The sequence below is a fragment of the Pimephales promelas genome, chromosome 21 (genome assembly GCF_988280905.1).
Source record: "Pimephales promelas chromosome 21, fPimPro1.hap1.1, whole genome shotgun sequence".
NCBI lineage: Eukaryota > Metazoa > Chordata > Actinopteri > Cypriniformes > Leuciscidae > Pimephales > Pimephales promelas.
The window spans coordinates 12,372,185-12,393,146 of NC_142789.1; the positions used below are offsets into that span (position 1 = coordinate 12,372,185).

At 35.2% G+C, this 20,962-nt stretch overlaps 1 protein-coding gene across 1 annotated transcript; it reads right to left on the reverse strand.

Moving 5' to 3' along the window:
• Positions 1–185: 185 nt before the first annotated feature.
• rtel1 (regulator of telomere elongation helicase 1) lies at positions 186–20,450 on the reverse strand. Its single transcript, XM_039657629.2, has 33 exons — positions 20,110–20,450; positions 19,535–19,733; positions 19,228–19,321; positions 18,527–18,608; positions 18,377–18,437; positions 18,152–18,227; positions 17,922–18,006; positions 17,202–17,267; positions 16,956–17,109; positions 16,474–16,512; positions 16,277–16,355; positions 16,060–16,157; positions 15,902–15,957; positions 15,748–15,819; positions 14,340–14,421; positions 13,701–13,833; positions 13,501–13,614; positions 11,724–11,764; positions 11,537–11,622; positions 11,177–11,254; positions 10,962–11,039; positions 10,704–10,850; positions 9,234–9,349; positions 9,025–9,148; positions 8,746–8,917; positions 8,334–8,491; positions 4,886–4,981; positions 4,234–4,429; positions 1,327–1,464; positions 1,109–1,231; positions 783–1,004; positions 558–680; positions 186–456 (listed from the first exon to the last, which is right to left on the reverse strand). The coding sequence occupies exons 1-33, from the start codon at positions 20,209–20,211 to the stop codon at positions 401–403; spliced, it is 3,546 nt and encodes a 1,181-aa protein (XP_039513563.2). The 5' UTR covers positions 20,212–20,450; the 3' UTR covers positions 186–400.
• Between the last annotated feature and the right edge of the window lie 512 nt (positions 20,451–20,962).

The following is a 20,962-nucleotide window of genomic DNA, read 5'->3' on the forward strand; positions in this document are numbered from 1 at the left end:
CATCGCAACTACATTTTCCCCATGTGCTGTGTTCATATAAACGCATTCAGGAAAATATATTTTCTCAGGGGGAATATATTTTAATAATTAATATTAAAACAATAGTGCTTTTCATGGTACAGGGAAGACACAATTGTGAGAAGACTGAAATCACTCAAACTATTTTTCATTTAAAAATGAATTTAACACACAATTTAAAAGAAGTATAAAACACATTTATTTATTTTTAATATGTAACATAATGACTTTAATGAAAAAATACATACATATGTCAGTTTCATTTAATTTATTTATTTTCTAAATCAGTTATTTTTTAACATTCTCCTGCATAAATCTCTTCATGCATGATATTTGTAAAACACAAAGATATTGATTCAATATCTCAAAAACCTAACAGCATTCACGAAAAGAAAGAGGATATCTTGCTTTGAGTCTTTCCTGCAGAAAACTGAGATGCTGTGAAGAAAATAAAAAATATTAAGAATAATTAGAAAACACTTATCAACTATCCATTTTGCACAACACAATATTTACATCCTCTAATTAAAACACAATACCTTGATTTGGTGGACTTGATCCCATTTCTGAATCCTGGTTTGCAACAGAATCCTTTCCAGTCAAGGCTTTTAACAGCTCACCAAACTGCTTCCTGTGCTGTGGTCGAATGAGCACGGATAAACCTAGACCAAACCGAAAAAGTTCATCCTCTTTCCCAACAGATATCGTTGATAGATTTTGATAAAATAAAATGTTTATGATGAACCTAAAAGAAATTGACTAACGTTCCAGAAGAGCGATGTCCTCATCCCTCTCAGTCAATAAACTCACAACAGTTGACACCATCTGTTCATAATCGTTTGACGTCTTGTACGCCTGCAAGGCCAAAAACATCTGACGGGTTTTTTCTGCCCCGATGGCCTGTTTGATGTCTGACAGCAGAGAGGAGCACGATGGACCTTCTTTGATGGATGTTTGTGGCTTCTGGTCTTCACTTCTTACATTCACTGTTAAAAATGACACAAACGTAATCGGTTCTAAATGTACAAATGTGTGCCTTTAAAAATGAGGAGCAGGCCTTTTTAATAGTTACTATCAATAAGCTCCATACCTCCAATTTGACCATCGCCTCCATTAAGTGCTACGGTTCCCAAGTGAGGACCACCTTGGTTCAGCTGTTGACTCGAGTTCATCTGCTCGCTGGGTGGATTTACAGGCGCCATCTCGGCTTTTGCTAGAAAAATAACAAAACGTTGTTATTTATGATTATGGGGAGATACAATATGGCCCAATGTAACGGCTACACACTATTTACTAGTTAAAGGTTACCTGTGTTCTGCCCAAGAGCCTCTCGCTCCTCCCTGGACAAAGAATGCTCTTGTTTATAGCCACAACCTTCACCTGTTAACTCCAAGCAACGCTCATCAAAATCTTTCTTATGGTGTGGTCGGATGAACTGATAAAGACCTAAAGAAAAAGATCAGAGGAAAAAAGGCCAACTTAATTCTATTTTACCTGTTGTTTTGTTTTCAAATCATTGAAGAAGTCATTCTGGATAGACAAATAAACAGATATTTAGAAAGCTGATACTTGAGAGTTAAGGGAATCACTCAGACTGTTATTAATATGCAAATATAAAAGCTTAAACATAAAAACAAAAATGTATCAAAATATTATATAAATGTGGTATAACAACTTATAACCACACTTGTGGCTTCAATTTAATTGTGCTTCTATCTCTAAAACTATGCATTTTATGAATTAACAAGACCATGTTATGTGCTTTTAGAGAAGGCTCGTAAAAATGCTAATGACGTTATTTATTGCCCCTATAACTCCCCTGCACTCTAATGTCTGGAGAGGAAAAGTGCCCATTCGCGACTCTATTGTCCTTTCTCGACGAATGTTAGTGCCTATGCAGGACGGTATGACACTTCATTATTCTTTTGTTTTTATTCAGCCATTATTAGCCTTTATTCTGGAATTACATGTCTTGCCCATCAACACCACTTTCATCCCAGATCTGAATTTTGTCTAAAAAAAAAAAGGCTTATTCTTGGGAACTTATGTGAATTCTTGTAACAAAATAGATGGTGGAACCTCCTGGCGCAACAGATGCATTAGAGCTACAATTAGCATCAGGCTACATAACACAATTAAAAAAATTATTATTACGCTATACTTAAAACTCTCTTTGAACCACCAATGAGTGTTTGTAATAGCTTCTGATTGTAATCCATTTTGAATTTTGGTCATAATGTTGTTGAAATATGTTATATTTAGCATTTCATATGCTTAGCATGTTCACAGTAAACATACATTTTTTGTATGCATACAATTAGCATACAAACTGCATGCTAATCACACAAAAAACATATACTAACGTAATCATGTGTTTATTCTATTTGTTTTTTTGGCGTGTAGAATTTTTTTTGGGCTTTGTTTTTCATCCTACATGAAATTATGGTCACGTTGACTCACGTAAGATGATTGATACGGTGGCCCAGTGGTGCAAAACACAACGAAATTTAAATAGCAAAAACAAATTCACAACACAACGGAAATAGCCACAACACCACAACGGAAAATGTACAACACAACGAAATAAAGCCGCAGCACAACGGAAATGCTTCCGACCACTAGAGGGCTCTCGGAGTGCAGTAAAGTTAGTTTTCCTTGCCATTGCTCTACAGTATAGTCGGTAATCTGAATATATCAATACCACGATTAGTTTAACAGTATGTAACCATTGTATATCGACATAAAATATACTTCAAAATCACCTACATGAATTATAGCTGTGTATTTATACTCGAGAATGATTTGATCCCTAAGGGAACCCTTGGGCAATTTCACCAAGTGGTTAAATGTATAATTTATTATAATCTAGTTTGAAAAAGAAAAACAATTTGGTGAATTGCAGAATTACAGGAAGGTATTGGCACAGTTTCACCTGTAATAAGTCAGGCTGGTTACTGGGAACCTACCAGCTTTGGGACATGAAAAAAAAACCCTTTAGGTGAATTGCAGTAGTCCTAATGTTTTTACTAAAAAATAAAAAATAAAATTGTGTACAGTGCATGCAGGGAGCTATTGGCACAATTTTACCTGTTGTAAGTCAGTCTGGTTAATAGGAACTACAACCATTAAAACATGATAAAAGGGAAAAAAAAACATTTATTAAATTACAGAAATTTCCAAAAAAAATAATTGTTTACTATAAATAAATGAAGGGTATTGGAAAACAAAATCAGCTGTAGTAAGTCAGTCTACTACCAATACAATAAAGCTTTGGATTTTAAACATGTCTGTTTTTGAATGTTAAAAGTGATTTTAATTAAAACAAATTATACGTTCTAACAACTTGGATGATTTGGCAGACGTTCCCTTTAGGGATCATGCGATGTGGAAGCCAAGCTATAATGCACGTAAGGTTATTTTGAATTAATAATGTCAATGTACAATGTTCTGACAGTACGTACATACTGTTAAAACTAATCGTGGTGTTGATATATTTTTTAGACGTCAAGGAAAACTAACTTTAAGGAGCTCCGAGAGCCCTCTAGTGGTCGGTAGCATTTCCGTTGTGTTGCATATTTTCCGTTGTGTTGTGGCTGAATTCCGTTGTGTTGTGGATTCATTTAGTTGTTTCGTTTTGTTGTGAACTTGTGTTTTACTTTTTAAGTGTCGTTGTGTTGTGCACTACTGGGCCACTGTAGATTGACAGCTTGATGCCAAATGAGAGAGCGTTGAGATCATAGCTGATGTAAACCAGCAACAGGATAGACAGCAGGCTCTGAACCTTCTTTCAGCTCTTCAGATCGCATTATTCAGTGAGACATAAATTGAAATGGTATTCTGTATGACGAAGTATTTTGTGGCAAAAGGCTGCAAAGAATCATAAATACGGAAAGAATGCGCATCATAAAATCCCTTACAACATAAAAATCCTTACACTAACTGTTCTGTTAATAACCCTCTGGCGATCCAACTGTCTGTAGCGGGAATACAAAAACGCGAAAGTATAATCTGTAGTTTTCACGTAAACCCAGGAGCTGTCAAAAGACTTTTGCTGACAAACAAACATGATTTTCTCAGTCTAAGTAACACAGAGAACAAGTATTGTTCACTATATACACTACCGACAATCCAAAGCGGGTTAGAAATCGGCAAAGTTAATCTTTAAAAAAGCAGTGAAAACATAACTCATCGGATGGATATGCTGAGATTCCGCACCTCTGAGCAGATTGTGTGTGTTGTGGTCTTGTATGAGGGGCTCAACCACATTAGCCAGAAGGTTACTCAGGTCATCGGTTGTCTTGTACGCCTGTAACGCCTCCATGATGAGCTTGAAGTTCTCATGACTCAGGCATCGTCTCAGCTCCATCATGAAAGCTTTGCCTGTTTTTGCAGTACAGGGAGCCGCTGTTTTCTGAAACATAGCCAGCAGAAAACAGAATACATTTACTTTAATCAAAATAATCAAAGGAAAAGCTTGGCATGTTCTTTTTAATGTCCAATTCCATTTATTTTGGTAATCTACTAAATTTGATGGCAAAGTGCAATATAATATGCATGATGCATCACCAAATATTGAACTGCAAAAATAGTGCCAGGAAACCTAAAAACAACAATACAACTAAAAAGTTTGGGTCTTTAAGATTCTTCTAATAAACAAGGACACATTCATTTGATCAAAAGTGACAGTAAATACATTTATAATGTTAGAAAACATTTCTATTTCAAATAAATGCTGTTCTTCTGACAAAAAAATCAAATGTATCTCAGTTTACACAAAAAAATAGATAGATAGATGGATAGGATATCTGAATATTTGAATCTAACAATCTCCAATGGAGCTCACAAAACTTCAATCAAGATGCCTCACCCGCTCTTGAACCACTTTAATTTTCCGTTTCCCACCCCTCGATTCATCATCCAGACGTTTGTCATGCTGGAGGGAAAGAGTAGACAAGCGGCTCGCCTGTGGGGTCACAGACCAATGAGAGAAAGGGAAAATTAGCAAAAAGATTTGCTCACATAGTTATGTTACGGCATTTGACATTTTTTTACTGACCTGCACAATGAGCAAATCTCATGAAAGTAGAAGGATTTGGGAAACAGATAAAAAGGGATCAAAAGTGTCATTCAAAACCCTGATCATGATTTAGGAGGCAATTCTTCACCATTCACATCTCATTTAGTCTGCAAAAACTCATTTTCTAGGTTATTCACTTCCAATTTCTCAGAGAAATGTGATGTCTTGTGCATATACAAGTGTTTCTCACAGTAAGCCATCATGAATTCAGTAGATCTGTAAAATGGTGCAAACTTCGCATGGGACTCCTTTTATATTTTTTTTTTTGGGACCATGACTGATATTTGGCATTACATCTCATTAGGTGATAATACAGTAGAGAAAAAAAATACTGCACAATGAGGGAATTCTTTAATAAATAATCTATTTTTTCCACACCTTTTGTTGTGAAGCTGATGCATTCACTCCGAATTATTCCAATTAATTGCCACATCTTCTAAGAGCGCAAGATCAGCCACTGTGCGTCATTATAAGCATTGTGATGCTGGGGCATTTTATTTACGTCCATTTAATTCTGCATCTGACAAGCTACGGATGTCGGTTATAATCTAAATGGGAAATAGTTCAGCGCAAATGTAATTTCTTGCAGCTTTCTGAATGGTTGAGACATACGTCATACGTTATTTTATCAAAAATAAAACAAACTAAAGGCATATGCATGAATACCATGATTCCGTAGATTATGAAGACTTTTTTACTATGAAAACAAATTTCCCCAGTGGATAAATAATACATCTATTTATCGATCTATCTAGGCCTATATATCTAATTGCTATATCTTGTCCGTTAGATCTCGCCATATATATGGCGAGAATATCAGTTTTGTACATTATTTCGTTCTGTTTACCATCTTATTTATGAGGATGAATTTTATAAGCCAATATTATTGCAGAACATATTTCACTTTCTTTTTGGAAATATGTGTTAATTTGCATTTCTGTTACAGATCGATCAAACGGGTCTTCGTGTTATTTATGAGAGGCAGTATTGCCATTTATTTTACACAACCGTCTACAGTTTCACACACTTTCACGTGTTTTTCCAACTGCCGACGGTGTCGCCATTTCTCATTTCACCCGTTTTTGTGCGTACGCCTGGGTCAGAGCTTGCATGAAGGACCGCACATTTTACCGTCAAGTTTGCTTTTTATAAATACCAACTATTGCGTAGAGAGCGGCGTACGCCTTCTTTTGTGCATACGCAACGTTTATAAATGATAAATGATTATAAAAGCACGTAGTCAATTTTATTTAAAGGGGTCATGAACTGGCTTTTTAAATTTTATTATATTGTTGTCTGAGGTCAACTCATGACGTTCGCTTGGTTTTTGCATTCAAAAACATCAAAATGAATAAGTAATAGGCTATTTTGTACCCTAGTTTTGAGCCTAAATGAAAAACGAAATGAAGCGAACAGACGACGATGTTTTACCCTCATCAGCTGGAACGTCATTAAAAAAGTTTATCCATGTAGTCCTATTGGAATCCAGAGGAAGCATATGCAGCGACTGTCTTCTTCCACAACCAGGCACTGCGCAATATTTTGTATTGCTCGGTAGATCGATCCGGTTTGTCATCACAAGGTAGGCTTGATTGATCTTCTTCTGTGGGGGTGGTGTTTTATCCTCTTTGACGTCATAGTTCCCCACTTTTAAAAATGAGTCGTTTGCTGAGGCTGGTGTCAATAAAAGCTTTTATTGGACTAAAAGGACGTTTTCAGTTCTGAAACTTACAGGATATTCTTATAATATGATGACCTCTTAGATGTCAAAAGCTTAAGGAAAATATAATTTCTCAGTTCATCACCCCTTTAACAGTTTCATGCTGCTTTTTTTTTGTCTCAAATTGTAGCTTTTTATTTCTTTCAATTTATAATTTTTGGAATTTCTGTCATGATGGTTCTTTTCCAAATGAATGTGGTGCTAAAGAGTTGCTAATGCTTTAAACTATGCTAAAAGTATCAACTAAAAGATAACCACTTTTAAAAGAAAATCACTTTGATAAAGATTTTTCTTTTTTAAAGATGGTTTTATGTCACCTAACTGCATGTTGTTTTGCAGTTAGGTGACATAAAACCGAATGACTCTAACCCGAAGACTCGAGTGATGAACGAATCAATTCTGTATCCAGTACCGGCCACATAGCTCAGCCTATATGGGGCTGTCACGTGATGAATGAACAACTCATACCTGAGATCGATAGACTCATAACTTGAAATAATCCTTTATCCGGTACTACAGACTGCATAGCTCAGATTATAAAGATGTCACGGATAAATGAACGACTCAAATCGGCAGGAGAGGTAAACTAACAGACTGCATAGCCTGAAGACCCAGATACATGAATTAATTGTTTCTGTTTCTCATAATTTGGCTTTTTCCTTGCACTGCAATTTTTTCTTATTCTTCTAAATGCGACCAACATTTGAGGTGTTTTAATTTGGCTATTAACCTGTAACATTTTAAATACATTCTGCTGAAATGAACGAAATGAGTCGAAAAAAAGATTTATTCATTTTGGTGAACGAGATTCAAAGATATGACTCATTAAAATGATCCGAACTTCCCACTACTACTTCCCACAATGTTAACGCGTTAGTTTAGCAGGCGGTCTTTCATGGCTGTTCAAACACATTCAACCACCATGTGCGTCTACACTACAAAAGCTATCCGGTCAAATGCGTTTTCAACAACTTCTGGAAGTGGTCGAAAGTGGACAAGCTCAAAACGTTTTTGATGCAGTTTACACCTGAATTTAGTCAACTCGTCCACTTCTGATCCGATCAACCAAAGCGCATCTTAAAGGGATACTCCATCATTTTTTCATATTAAACCATGTTATTCCCTTAACTAAGACGAGTTGATACATACCTCTCTCGTCTCAGTTGCTCTAGTGCGCAAGATACTTTGATAGCACTTAACTAGCCCAGTTTATTTTGTGTCACCGTCCTAGGTCGAGTTACACTGCTCGAGTAACTGTATTTAAATAGGGGAAACACGGAGGTGTTTGGTCACTTCTCTGCTGGGCCCATATTGAATGAACTGGGCTAGTTAAGAACTATCAAAGTGTCTCGCGCACCAGAGCGATTGAGTGCACGCACTGAGACGAGAGAGGTATGCATCAACTCGTCTTAGTTAAGAGAATAACAGTTTAATATGAAAAAATGGAGGAGTATCCCTTTAATACCAGGTGTAAACAGGGCCTGAAAAAACTCTTTCGCAATGTAATTCTTGTCTTACCCTTTCTTCCCCAACCGTGGTGTTTTCCCTCCCTTCTTTGTTGGTTGTGTGATCCAGGGCGTCCAGCAGGCTGACTGGTTTCCTTTTACTTGTCATCTCCATCTCATATTGAATGCAAAGTCTGGCTGCGCCATCCCTTCCAGAATGCTCTTCTGACTCTAAAACAACAGGTTCAGAGTCAAACGTTATCTAATGTTAATGTTTCATTTGTTCAACTGGGCTTTTCTTTAAATCAAACTCAGAATGAGACCAAATTATAACTTGCTGTTTAATTACTTGACTTTTATATTGATTACTGCTTGAAGTAATAAGGAAATCAATGGCGAAACTTCCAAGACCTGGCATATGCGTCTTCATAAAAAACTCATTCGTCCAAAATCCTTCTGACCTCATAAAAAGGGGGTGATCTCACCTAATTTTCTCCTTTTTAAGCTGGGGACGTGCGAGTCTAATGTTTTGGCCTTTTGAGATGCGTCACTGAGCCAGACACTCTTAGAAGGGCAGCTGGAGCCTGTGTCGAGCGGCCTGATGTCTGCATGATTCTCACTGGTCTGTGTTTTTCCTTTCCTAACAGGAACTGGTCTCTGAATCACAAATCAACCAATAAATGTGCATGTCAGCTCTTATCAGTGTAAAAACTGCCTTGCAGATTTTCATGGTACAGGAATACATGAACACGAAATAAACATACCAGTTTCTGCGCCGTCCGAAAGAACTGAGCCGCATCACGGACCATGGTCCCGAAGTTATCGTAAATTTTAACGTACGGCCTCACCCAAGAAGGAAGCTGATTACGAGCTTCGGTGCCTCTGAATCTGCATAACAAACCCAGAACATTAATATTGGAGTACATGCTCTCCAGTCAAATTTGGAATTGAGGTTGTAGCATTTAGCGTTGACCTGTGATCACAGAGGAAGATGGCTCCGTAGTCTTCTCTGTGGCGGATCACTCTGCCAATGGCTTGATTCACAGCTCGAGAGGCCTGCTGTCTGTACCACTCCTGCCCAGACAGATACTAAACAACCACAGACCATAAGAACACACAAGAATTCAAAATATTTTAAGATAATTATTTTTTATGAATTAATCATATATTAATATCACTACGTATTTGGAGAGTTGTACAACATGACATTTTACAACCTGAACTAGCCCTGCCATGTCAATAAAAGGTCATATCTAATAATTACAGACTTCCCCTCTATTATATCGTTACCTGTTTTATATTGCACCATATGACTTTGATTTGGTCGACAATTTTTTATTTTTTTCAATTAGTTCAATATTTTGGACAAAACAGTATTTTTGTGTAATGATCAAAGATTTCTTAGGTTTTTCTTTTCAAGAATTGTATTCATTTTCTTTATTATGATATCAGGATGATTGTACCATTATCCTGATATGTTTCACCTTACGCCACAAATATTAAAATGAATGTCAGTTCAGGAATTAAAAACATGTTCATTGTAAAGGAGCTGCATTCATTGTCAGTATGTATATTTATGAATTTAAATATAATTTTGAAATGATAATAATTAATGATGGTAACGCTTTTGTTTAAAGCCTTTATGTAATATCTAATATCTAATATATGCATTATAGATTTATTTATAATAATACATTATACCTTTTCATAAATAATTATAACCAAAGTTAAAATGCATTATAGTATTTACAGATTCCTTGTTACATCTGAAATTGGTTATGTTATTGCATTATACTTTCTAAATGTGTAACGTCACAATGAATAGATTAGTATTGTTATATGTGTATTATATATGTATAATAACAGTGGTTACAATTCTTCACAAAACCATATGATGCATCTAAGTGTATTAAAAAGGCATAATCAATGCATTAAAAATACTTTTATAATGTATTATACATAAATGCTTAAAGTAAAGAGTTAAATTAATAAATAATTTATTTATACATTAACTAGTGTTTAAAAGACTGGCATGGTTAAGACTTTTTATTTATGAATATTTAAAAAAAATACTGCAAACACATTTTATTTTATTTTCAACACAAAGTAAAAATGAAATATTATTCAAATTTAAAATAACTGGTCTGTATTAATATTTTAAAAGTAATTTATCCCTGTGATGGCAAAGCTACATTTTCAGCATTCATTACTCCAGTCTTGTCACATGATCCTTTAGAAATCATTCTAAAATGCTGATTAAATAAGGATTTAAATAATTCTAATTGTATTAAAATTACAATAAATGACCATGTTCATTGCCAATGTAAATGTTATATATATATATATATATATATATATATATATATTGTCAGCAGTTGGTACATAGTTACAATATCTGCATTCCATAAAAAACCCACAGTCGAGCTTTTTGAAGAGCAGGTACCTTCACTCCACTAATTTTTTTTCTGCACATCTCGTCCAGATACTGCATTTTAAGCACCACTCTGGGATCCATTCTGGGGGGGAAGGGAAGTCCAGTGATCACAACCCCTCGACCGTACGTGTCCGCAAAATCCAACCCTTCGCTTGCCTTGGGGAAAGAAAAGAAAAAGCAAAAAAAAAGCAAAAAGAAATGTGTTGATATTACTGGTGTAGGTTCATAATATAGAATTTTTATCACATCAAATATTTATAGTCTCACCTTTCCTCTACATACAGCGAAAAAGCTTCCTCCGCTGGAGTTTGGGTCATTCACCTTGTCATAATAACCATCAATCACCTGCAAAAGAATCCAATTTCAGAGCAGCACTGACTGACAGCTTGTGCAGATCAAGCTATGCTGGCATTTTGTTAGCATCTATATCAAATCATACTGAGTGCACAATTATTAAAATGACTGATACCAGTAGTGTTTACCTCAGTAAAAGTGCTTTTACCCCTCGGTTCAACAAACATGGGCTTCACATTCTCAATGCGATCTGCATGCCCATTAGCCTGAGAGAGTGAAGGGGATAGAGTGCATAGTGCATTGTTACTTAAATGCTAAAGTTGGCAAGAGATGAACAAGAAACAAAAATGCACTGGTAAAATAGTATTTTATTAATCTCGCAATAAACTTAGCAAGTGTAAGAAACATGCTGTCTAATTGTTTTGGTTCTCTTCAGTGAATCAGCTGAACCATTTCACAAATTGCCCTGAATCGAAATCACAACTGATCGCCTCGTTTGAATTGGTCAGTCCGCTACATGTTAATGCGGTCAGACTGAACACGCTCACCCTCCAGAACTCCAGAGTCTTATCCATCACTGGATACGAGGGGAAGAACACCAGCAGTCCATGAGGCACCACCCGTGACAGATTGACTGCAAACCCAATCATATCACACTGATAATTATGCTGATCATCAGATCAATATTGATAAGAGTTAAAGATCATGTGCTGTTTCAGTGTAAAGATTTCTCACCAAGAGTGTTTCCCATAGACGACATGTTTTCAGGAACAAACCTTCAAAAACAAAAGAACAATATTTACACATCTCTTAATGGCTCATTTATCAGGCACCTCACAATATAACAAACGAGTCAACGGGTATAAACAAACATAATTCTGTTTTTCTGTTTCAAGACTTTTATTTTGAAAGACATGCATGAAAGCTGTTGACTCTTTTATCAGACGCAGTCGAAATGAAGCGTGACTGATGTTTTTTTTTTTTTTCCATTTAATCCACAGCCTCGCAAATGGCCCTGAGCGAATTGCAGTGTGGGTTGACGTGCGGGAGCAAATGAAACGGCAACCTTCCGGTCTTTCTCTTGAATCCAACACGGAAGTGACTTAAACTGCAATTCCTCAACTGGCCACTAGAGATAGGCTCCAAAAGAGTCAATCCCACATACTTTCCTATAGTCATTCCTACTTTCCTGTAGCTCAAACAGTAGAGCGCTGGCGCTCGCAACGCCAAGGTCATGGGTTTGATTTCCAGGGAAAGCAAGAACTGATAAGAATGTAAATGTGTACCTTGAAATGTAATGTTAGTCGCTTTGGATAAAAGCATCTAAATAATACCCCCTATGTTAAAAACCTTACAGCAGAAAAAAAAAATGTTTACAGCCTGGTACAAACAGTGGTTTTGGTCTATATAGCTAATGTTGCCCCTCATAACAACTGTGAGGAGGGTGAATTTTTTTTATAACTCATTCGCTTAATTTATATTAAGCCGTAAAGTTCTGCATAATTAAGGGCGTGGCCACTTGAGTGACAGCTGAATTGCCGCTGTTGTCACTGCTAGCCGTTTGTCTGCTGTTATCCATCACGTCACCTCAGCTTATCCTGCCTCTTTGCCCATTTTTGGTTATCCGGGAGTGACGCGCGGCCAAGATGGCGATGGCCGGCTACGGCCAAAATGGGTTTCAAAAGTGCTTTTCAGAAACCTACGGATGATGTCACGTACACTACGTCCATATTTTTTTTACAGTCTATGGAGCAAATTCACACATGAGCTGACACTGTGTTTTTACAACAGAGAGGGAAGATGTGCGTGTTGTTTTGTTCATCAAAATGGTTCATCAGTATTAGTATTAGTCATTTTTACAATTAATGTGCATAAATTAGCAGCCTAATGACCATGGGAAAATGTGGGACCAGTGGAGGACCACTAATATGGACAAATCTTTTTTTTTTTGAGTCATTTCGTTCATGCAACGAACGAAATGACTCGGAAAAAGATGCATTCATTTTGATGAACGAGTTCGAACAGGAGAGTCATGAACGCGCATCACAGAACAGAGCATAGTGAGCATTTGTGCTAATAAAACTTATATTCATTTTTTAAATGATTGATCATTTCACTAGAAAATACCCTTATTCATCATCTGTTGTAGTTTAAAGCTGCACTGAAACTCTCATTTGGACCTTGAAATTTTGGGGTACATTGGAGTCAATTATGTGGAGAAAAATCCTGGAATGTTTTCATCAAAAACCTTAATTTCTTTTCGACTGAAGAAAGAAAGACATGGACATATTGGATGACATGGGGGTGAGTAAATTATCAGCAAAAGTTTTTTTTTAAAGTTAACTAATCCTTTAACATGCTATATACAAATATCTGTGAGGTTTTGAGCCAAAACTTCACATACACACTCTGTGGACATCAGAGATTTATTTTACATCTTGTGAAATGGGCATTATACCACCCCTTTAAAACAAACTGACACTTCAAAGCAGAGGTTGCTGATGTGACTCACCTCCTTTCAAAGGCTGTGCTCAACTGCACACCGTCCGGACCTTTTTCAATGATACTGACGAAGATCTGATCACGCTGGATGACATGAGGATTCTCCAAGGATACGGGAAAAGGTCTGCAGAAAATCAGCAGAGAATTAGCACCCAACCAGCATCCACTCATAAACCTCAGCGGGGACAGCTAGAGGAGAAGAGCACGAACATTTGCATTTCACAGGTGAAGGATGAGAGCGGCGAGAGAGTTCCACTGGTCAGAATGATGCTGCGTACTCCCTGTCCGAGCAACTCCTTCATGCTGAACCCCGGAGAAAAACACCAGTAACTCAGCACATTCCCTATAAAATATACACAACACCATTTGAATCTTATATAGTTCTGGCATTCAAGTTCAATGTGCAAGATCACGTTTTCTCAGCATTTCATCGCGGAAGAGGTTTTCATGTGCACCATCAAGGCGACCAAAACATGTAATACTGAAGCAATAATACACATTATGGTGCGGGTTCACAGACAGGGCTTAGATTAAGCCAGGATTGGGCCTTAGTTCAATTAGGGCATTTAAGTCATTTTTATAACGATCTTGAGACAAAACAATGGCATATTTTAAGGTCATTTCAAGTTGCTTTCAGTTAAAACAACTCAAATATGCATGGATTTTACTCTGAGACTAGGCTTAAACCTTGTCTGTGAAACAGGAGGAATACATTTCAGATTCTCCATGACTAGAAAACTACATTAAAAAAGAGAATGTGTGCTCCAGTCACTAACTAGTTAACAACTTCCATTTGAAAACATTTTGCTAGACATGAGAGGTCTCAGAGATTGAATAAGAGTCTCATACCTTGTTTTTTGGTAGAGGAGGAAGCCCATAAATCAGTCACCTGTTTCTTCTTGAAGTTGCTGGTGTCTGGATGTATGTGGACCTGATATCAGACACAGATTTGGGAATCAGAACCATAAATGGGAGATGAAAGACAAGAATTAGACTATCATCTGACATACACATCATCGTTCGAATGTTTGGGGTGAGTAAGATTTTTTTTAAATGCTTTTTTTTTCAATAAGGCTGCATTTATTTGATCAAAAAAAGTAATATTGAAGAAATATTGGTGAAAACAGTAATATTGTGAAATATTATGACAATTTAAAATGACTGTTTTCTATTTTAATATATTTTAAAATGTAATTTAAAAGCTGAATTTTCAACATCATTACTGTTGCTGATTACACATCAGTTTTCAGTGTCACATGATCCTTCAGAAATCATTCTAATATGCTGATTTTATGCTCAAAAAACATAAATTATTATTTTCATTGTTGAAAACAGTCGTGTACCATTCCCCCCCCCCCCCCAAATTTTATGATGAATAGAAAGTTCAAAATAACAGCATTTATTTAAAATATAATCTTTTCTAACATTATAAATGTCTTTACTGTAACTTTTGATCAATTTAACTCATCCTTGATTAATAAAAGTATTTTCTAATTTCTTTCCCCCAAAAATAAATTACAAAAGATTTCCATTTCAGATCAATTCTGTTCTTTTGAACTTTCTATTCATCAAAGAATCCTGAAATAAAAATGTAAAATACTGTTTTCAACATGGATAATAATCATAAATGTTCCTTGAGCATCATATTATAATAATTTCTGTAGGATCATGTGACACTGAAGACTGGAGTAATGATGCTGTAAATTCAGCTTTGATCACAGGAATAAATTACACTTCACTATATATTCACATAGAAAACCGTAATAATATTTCACAATATTACTGTTTTTTTTTTTGTGTGGTATTTTTATCAAATAATTGCAGCCTTGGTGAGCAGAAGAGACTTCTTTTAAAAACAAAAAAAATCTTACTGATCTAAAACTTTTATGTAATAAAAATTACATTTTATGTAAAATGTAATTTGTGTAAAGCAGACATTATTCCAGTCTTCAGTATCGCATTATCCTTCAGAAACCATTTTAATATGCTGATTTGGTGCATATGTTTAAAACAAAATATGTTTGTGCTTTTCTTTTCAGGATTATTTGATGCACAGAAAGTCAAACTGAACAGCATTTATTTTAAGCAAAAATTGTTTGTAATATTGTAATTGTCTTTACATGTCTTTAAATCTTAAAACTTCTTTTATTATCATTTTTACAAGATAAAATCACTCACTCTAACTCAACTTAAACCTGATGTCTGCAGATATGTAACAATGAAGACAGCATTAATGTGAAAATCGATTGAAGCAAACCTTAAATTCCTTCAATTCGTTTTTCATCTCTGATTTCTTGCTGCCCTCTGTAGGTTCAGCTGCAAACACCAACTGATTCAGGACAAACAGACACACACAATAAAACTACAGAAAATGGCCAATTGATCTCTTTAGCATGCTGTACACTTCTTACCTGAATTATATCTGCTACTTTCTGTAATCCGCTGGTGTTCAGAAAAACACCAGGCCCTGCAAAATATAAATAAAAATAAAATACACATATGGATAAATGTTGAACTGACAAAGCAGAAAAGGTCAATATTATATTGAGGACCAGTTGTTAATACTCACTCCCTGCTAAATATCCTGTGATCTGCTCCATGGCTTCCACTACAGCATTTTTTGTATCAAAGTTCACATTGGCCATTTGAAATATCTCATATATGAAGCTTTAAAAGAAGAAGAGATAAAAAATTAGCAGTTCAAATAAGCAGTTGTGCATGTAAAAATGAACACATTCCCAGGACCAAACTAAATCAGATCACAGGTTCAGTGATGCTTCACTCACCTGCCGGGTTTGGTGATTCCCTGGTTATTTGCTGGCATCTCAAAGCCGTTAATGGAAGATTCCAGATCCATCAAAATTTCTGTAAGATTATTAAGTTACGCTAAATGTTTTCATTACAGAAAAATGGATTCAAAATAACTCCAGAAATCAAATATTGTATTAAAATAAATACATTTGAATATTTGTGTGTAACCTACGTTTTATTTTTGCAATTGTTGTAATATCCAGTTTCAATCCTGTAAAATCATATATAGGATAAAAATAAGGGAGTTATTTATGGTGAGATTATATACTGTATATACAAGTAAAAAAAAAACACTTTTTCTCATTAAAAGTCTTTTATAGTCATCAAGCATTTTTTATAATAAAAATACAGAAAAAAATTAATATTCTGTAATATTATTACAATCTTAATAATGGATTTCTATTTTTGATGAATGCTGATCTTATTAACTTTTTATTCATCAATGAGTCTCACAGGTATCAAAGTATCATAGGTTCCAAAAGTTTTACAGTTACTTTTTTTCTGTATTTTTGAACAAATAACTGGATGCTTCCTTCAAAATATTAAAAATTGTAATGTTTCTAAACTTTTGACCAGTACTGTAAAGTACATACACAAATATATAAACCATTTATTTATATAAAAAAATTACATTCATTTTTTTCCCAAACTAACCTGAATTCAGTGATTCCACATTGAAATCTTCAGCAGAATCTGTTTTGCTGATGTCTGAGGCATTTTCCCGCAGTTGTCGATCTACAGCGTCAATGGCAGAAATCAGGTCATAAGGGGTGAGGTCAAACGAGGTGGACTCTTCACACATCTTCTCCTGAAAATTAACACAAACAGTTGATAGAATATAAGACAAACAACAATATAGAATGGCTATGAGGTCTCAAACAATGTCAACAAGACACTTACAACATTATGAGCTTCATCAAAAATAACCACAGCTCCTTTCAGCTCTATGTTGTGTGCTCTTCGACTCTGTGAATCAACAGAAATCAAAATTGTGAATAATAATAATAATAATAAAGACTATCCTAGAACAATACATATATTACAATACATAAAAAATATATAATTACTAAAAAAAATATATATATATATATACATATAAAAATACCACTAAAAAGTTTGGGGTCTGAAAATAAATGTATTTATTTACTTTTTTACATTTATTTTTAAATAAAGACTTTCATTTAGCAAGTGACAAAAATTGCTACAAAAATTAATATTTTAAATAAATGCTGTTCTTTTGAACTTTCTATTTCATCAAAGAAATGTATCGCACTTTCCAAAGAAATATTAGGCAGGACAACCATTTTCAACATTGATAATAATAAGAAATGTTTGTTGATCATCCATTTCTGAAGGATCATGTGACATTTAAGACTGGAGAAATGATGCTGAAAATTCAACTTTGATCACAGAAATAAATTACATTTTAAAATATATTAAAATAGAAATCTGTCATTTTAACTGTAATAATATTTCACAATATTATTATTTTTTATTATATTTTCAAATCAAATAAATGCAGCCTTGTTGGGCATTAGAGACAGCTTTCAAAATCAGTAAAAAAGCATTTTGAACAGTGGTGTCTCTAAAGTGATGAGATGGGTAGGGTAAATGTCTTACCTTTGGGTCAAGCAGGTAGTTGTAAGGCATGAAGATGACATCAGCGTGTTGTTTGATTGAGCGGGACAGGTAGTACGGACAAACTCTATGGGAAAAAACAGCCACTATTTACAAACACTCACAGAAAAGATTCCCAATGTAATCATGGCAGGTGCTGCATTAGTAGTGCAAAGACACTATTTCTTTCAGTGCTTTGATCAAAGCCCTTGAAACAACATGCAGAGCCTCACCTTTGCTTTTTGCCAGTTTTTACAAGATCCTCCACATCCAGGATTGAATTCATAATTTCTTTGTCAGTGCTTTTCTCTTTAAATACCAAAAAATAAAAAAAATAAAAATAGTCAGCAAGTTCTCGTACAGTGGCGCATTAACCACTAAAATCATTATAATCGAAACTCTGTTATGTAATGAAGTTTCAAATCTTTATTGATAGGTCACCAATGTTAGTCTCATACCATCAACATTGTTGTAGAAGACACAGGAGCGGGACGACACTTTTGCTCTGCACATGTGGACCTTGAAATGAGCCATTAATATGGTGTTGAGATACAGCGCTGGTATTTCAAGCATCACACATACCGACAGTGAGGTACTAATCATCATACCTTAATGTGGTTACTCTCATGACGCATCACTTCCTGGTTTATGCAGAGCTGTTCTCTAGATCCCAAAACACAAATTTTTGGCCTATAATAAAGAACAATACTATCTGTTAGTTTAAAAAAAAAAAAAAATAGGCCTTTATAACATTTTAATGAAAAATTCAATTTGTACCACTGTAGTTGACGTCAAGAAAAAATATTCATGACACTAATGGCCACATGACAACCAATGTCAAAACCAACCACATGGGTTAATTATGGGCTAACTTTTTTAATGTAAAGTTAACCCATAAAGCCAAGTGGTTTCTTAAGTTTGATAATTATTCTGCTGTCATGTTTATAACACATTTATGACAGGTTGTGTTGTCTTAGTAATGTCAAGTTGTCATAAAGAGATCTCTAACAATGTCATATTTTCATTAAAATGTCATAATTGGGCGAATGACACTTAATGACAGTTGTCATAACCATGCATAAAACCTTCCTATTCATGACATGTGTCATGTCATGATTATGAAGGTGTCATGTCATGATTATGCACACCCGTTCAAGTAAAGTGTTACCGAGACATCTTTTAAAAACATTTTAAAAATGTTCAAACGGTAGTGTATGCATTATATGCTGAAATACATTTTGGTAGGATGTAATCATGTTTTCATATTCTCCCTGATCATAAATGGCAGATGTTAACTCAGATAGCTGACCTGTATGATGTGTTCTTGAGCTCATTTATGACCTGTGTTAGTTGGGAATGGGTTCTGGAAGCATATATGATCTTGGGGATGTCCGTGTAATAAGCTAAAAAAACAAAAACAAGGAAAAGACAAAAATCATGATGTTGTTACTTGTGTTTTGAAATATAATTCCAATGGTTGCCCAGAATGTCAATTGTCAGTACGATTTGGCTTACAATTTATACAACAATGTAGCCTTTAAAAACACAAGAAATGTTTACAAATGATATTGAAAATAAATCAAATTGACATCGAATCAATAAATGAAGGACACTACTTGGAGTGTCTCCGTCGGTGGCTGCTGTTCCCCACGATGACATTGGTCTGTCAGGGAAGAGCTCCGCGCCACCCATTCTCTCTGTTATCTTGCGCGCAGAGATGGTGTCTTTAAAGTTCTCTCTCCAGCCCAGCGTCGAACACAGCAGACAGAGCGTTTTACCAGTGCCAGTGGGACTTTCAAGAACACCATTGACTTTCTGAAAGAGTACAAGTGTCATTCTTATTAACAAGAAATGAATAGAACAATGTGACCTTACAAGGAAGACTTTAACATCTTTATTGTTTTAGATGAAAGCACCACTGTCTTCATGTTATACATTAATCAAAGGATAAGTAAAACAAAAATGTCATTCTACCCTCTGTAAGATGTCATTCTTCCATTGCATTTTTACCTCTAATGGAAAGAGTTATAGAACAGAAAGTGGTAGACTTTTTTTTATCTTTGTTGACTATAATCTTTAAAGCCCCTGAAACTTTCAAAGTAGTTGACAAATTAAATTAAAGGGTGTTTAAAAGACTAATGAAATATTGCTGCCGTATGCAAGGGTTGTGTATGGTGAATGGGTTTCTCACTTTCTGCAGGCACTCGATGACTTTGTTCATGTAGTCCTCCTGGCACGGGTATGGAGTGAAGGGAAAATCCACAGTGACTCCTCTCACATTAATATGAGGCATTTTCAACCAAAACACAATGACCACTTGTAAAGAGACAGTAAAAGGCACCCACTCTTAAGTCAAACTCCAGAGATAACCACAATCTCTTAACAAAACTCGAAGAAATAATAATTCATTATGGTCGCCTCTTTTTGAATGTAATACAACGATGTTAAATGCACCAAAATATGACATCTAAGCCAAGTGACAACTCCTGTAGCGCGCCATTTGTTTATCTCTTCTTCTTTTCCGCTTTACAGTAAACTAGTGCCGCGGGTGTGATTCTGACACCTACAGGCCTCGCGGGAGAAGTGCAACCTAAACGCACAGCAAGTCATGTCGCAGTAATGCCATAGACAGTAAAAAACATAATGCTTTTCTGTTGCTGAGTTGTTTATCGCAAATTCAGAATAAATGCGATAACTTAAAATTGTACAATTGTAACTTAATAAACTCTTCATTTAAATAAAATCATATTAAAATTGCAATATCACTGTAATTAATTAATTAACGGTTTGGGTGCTTGCATACACTGTTTACGAAACCCCATTTGTCACACTGGTTTCTCATAACTGAAATTAATGAAATTATTATTGTGAAATTATATGAAGGTTTCTAAAGATACGACTTAAAAAAAACTAAATGGTAAATGGCTCAATTTGCCCCATATGACATATTAGGGGTAAGTTTAGCCAAGTTAAGAAGATGTAATTATGTTATTATGCATTCTAGTAAAATAAAGAATGAACAATTCACTTTGACAGGGAAAGCA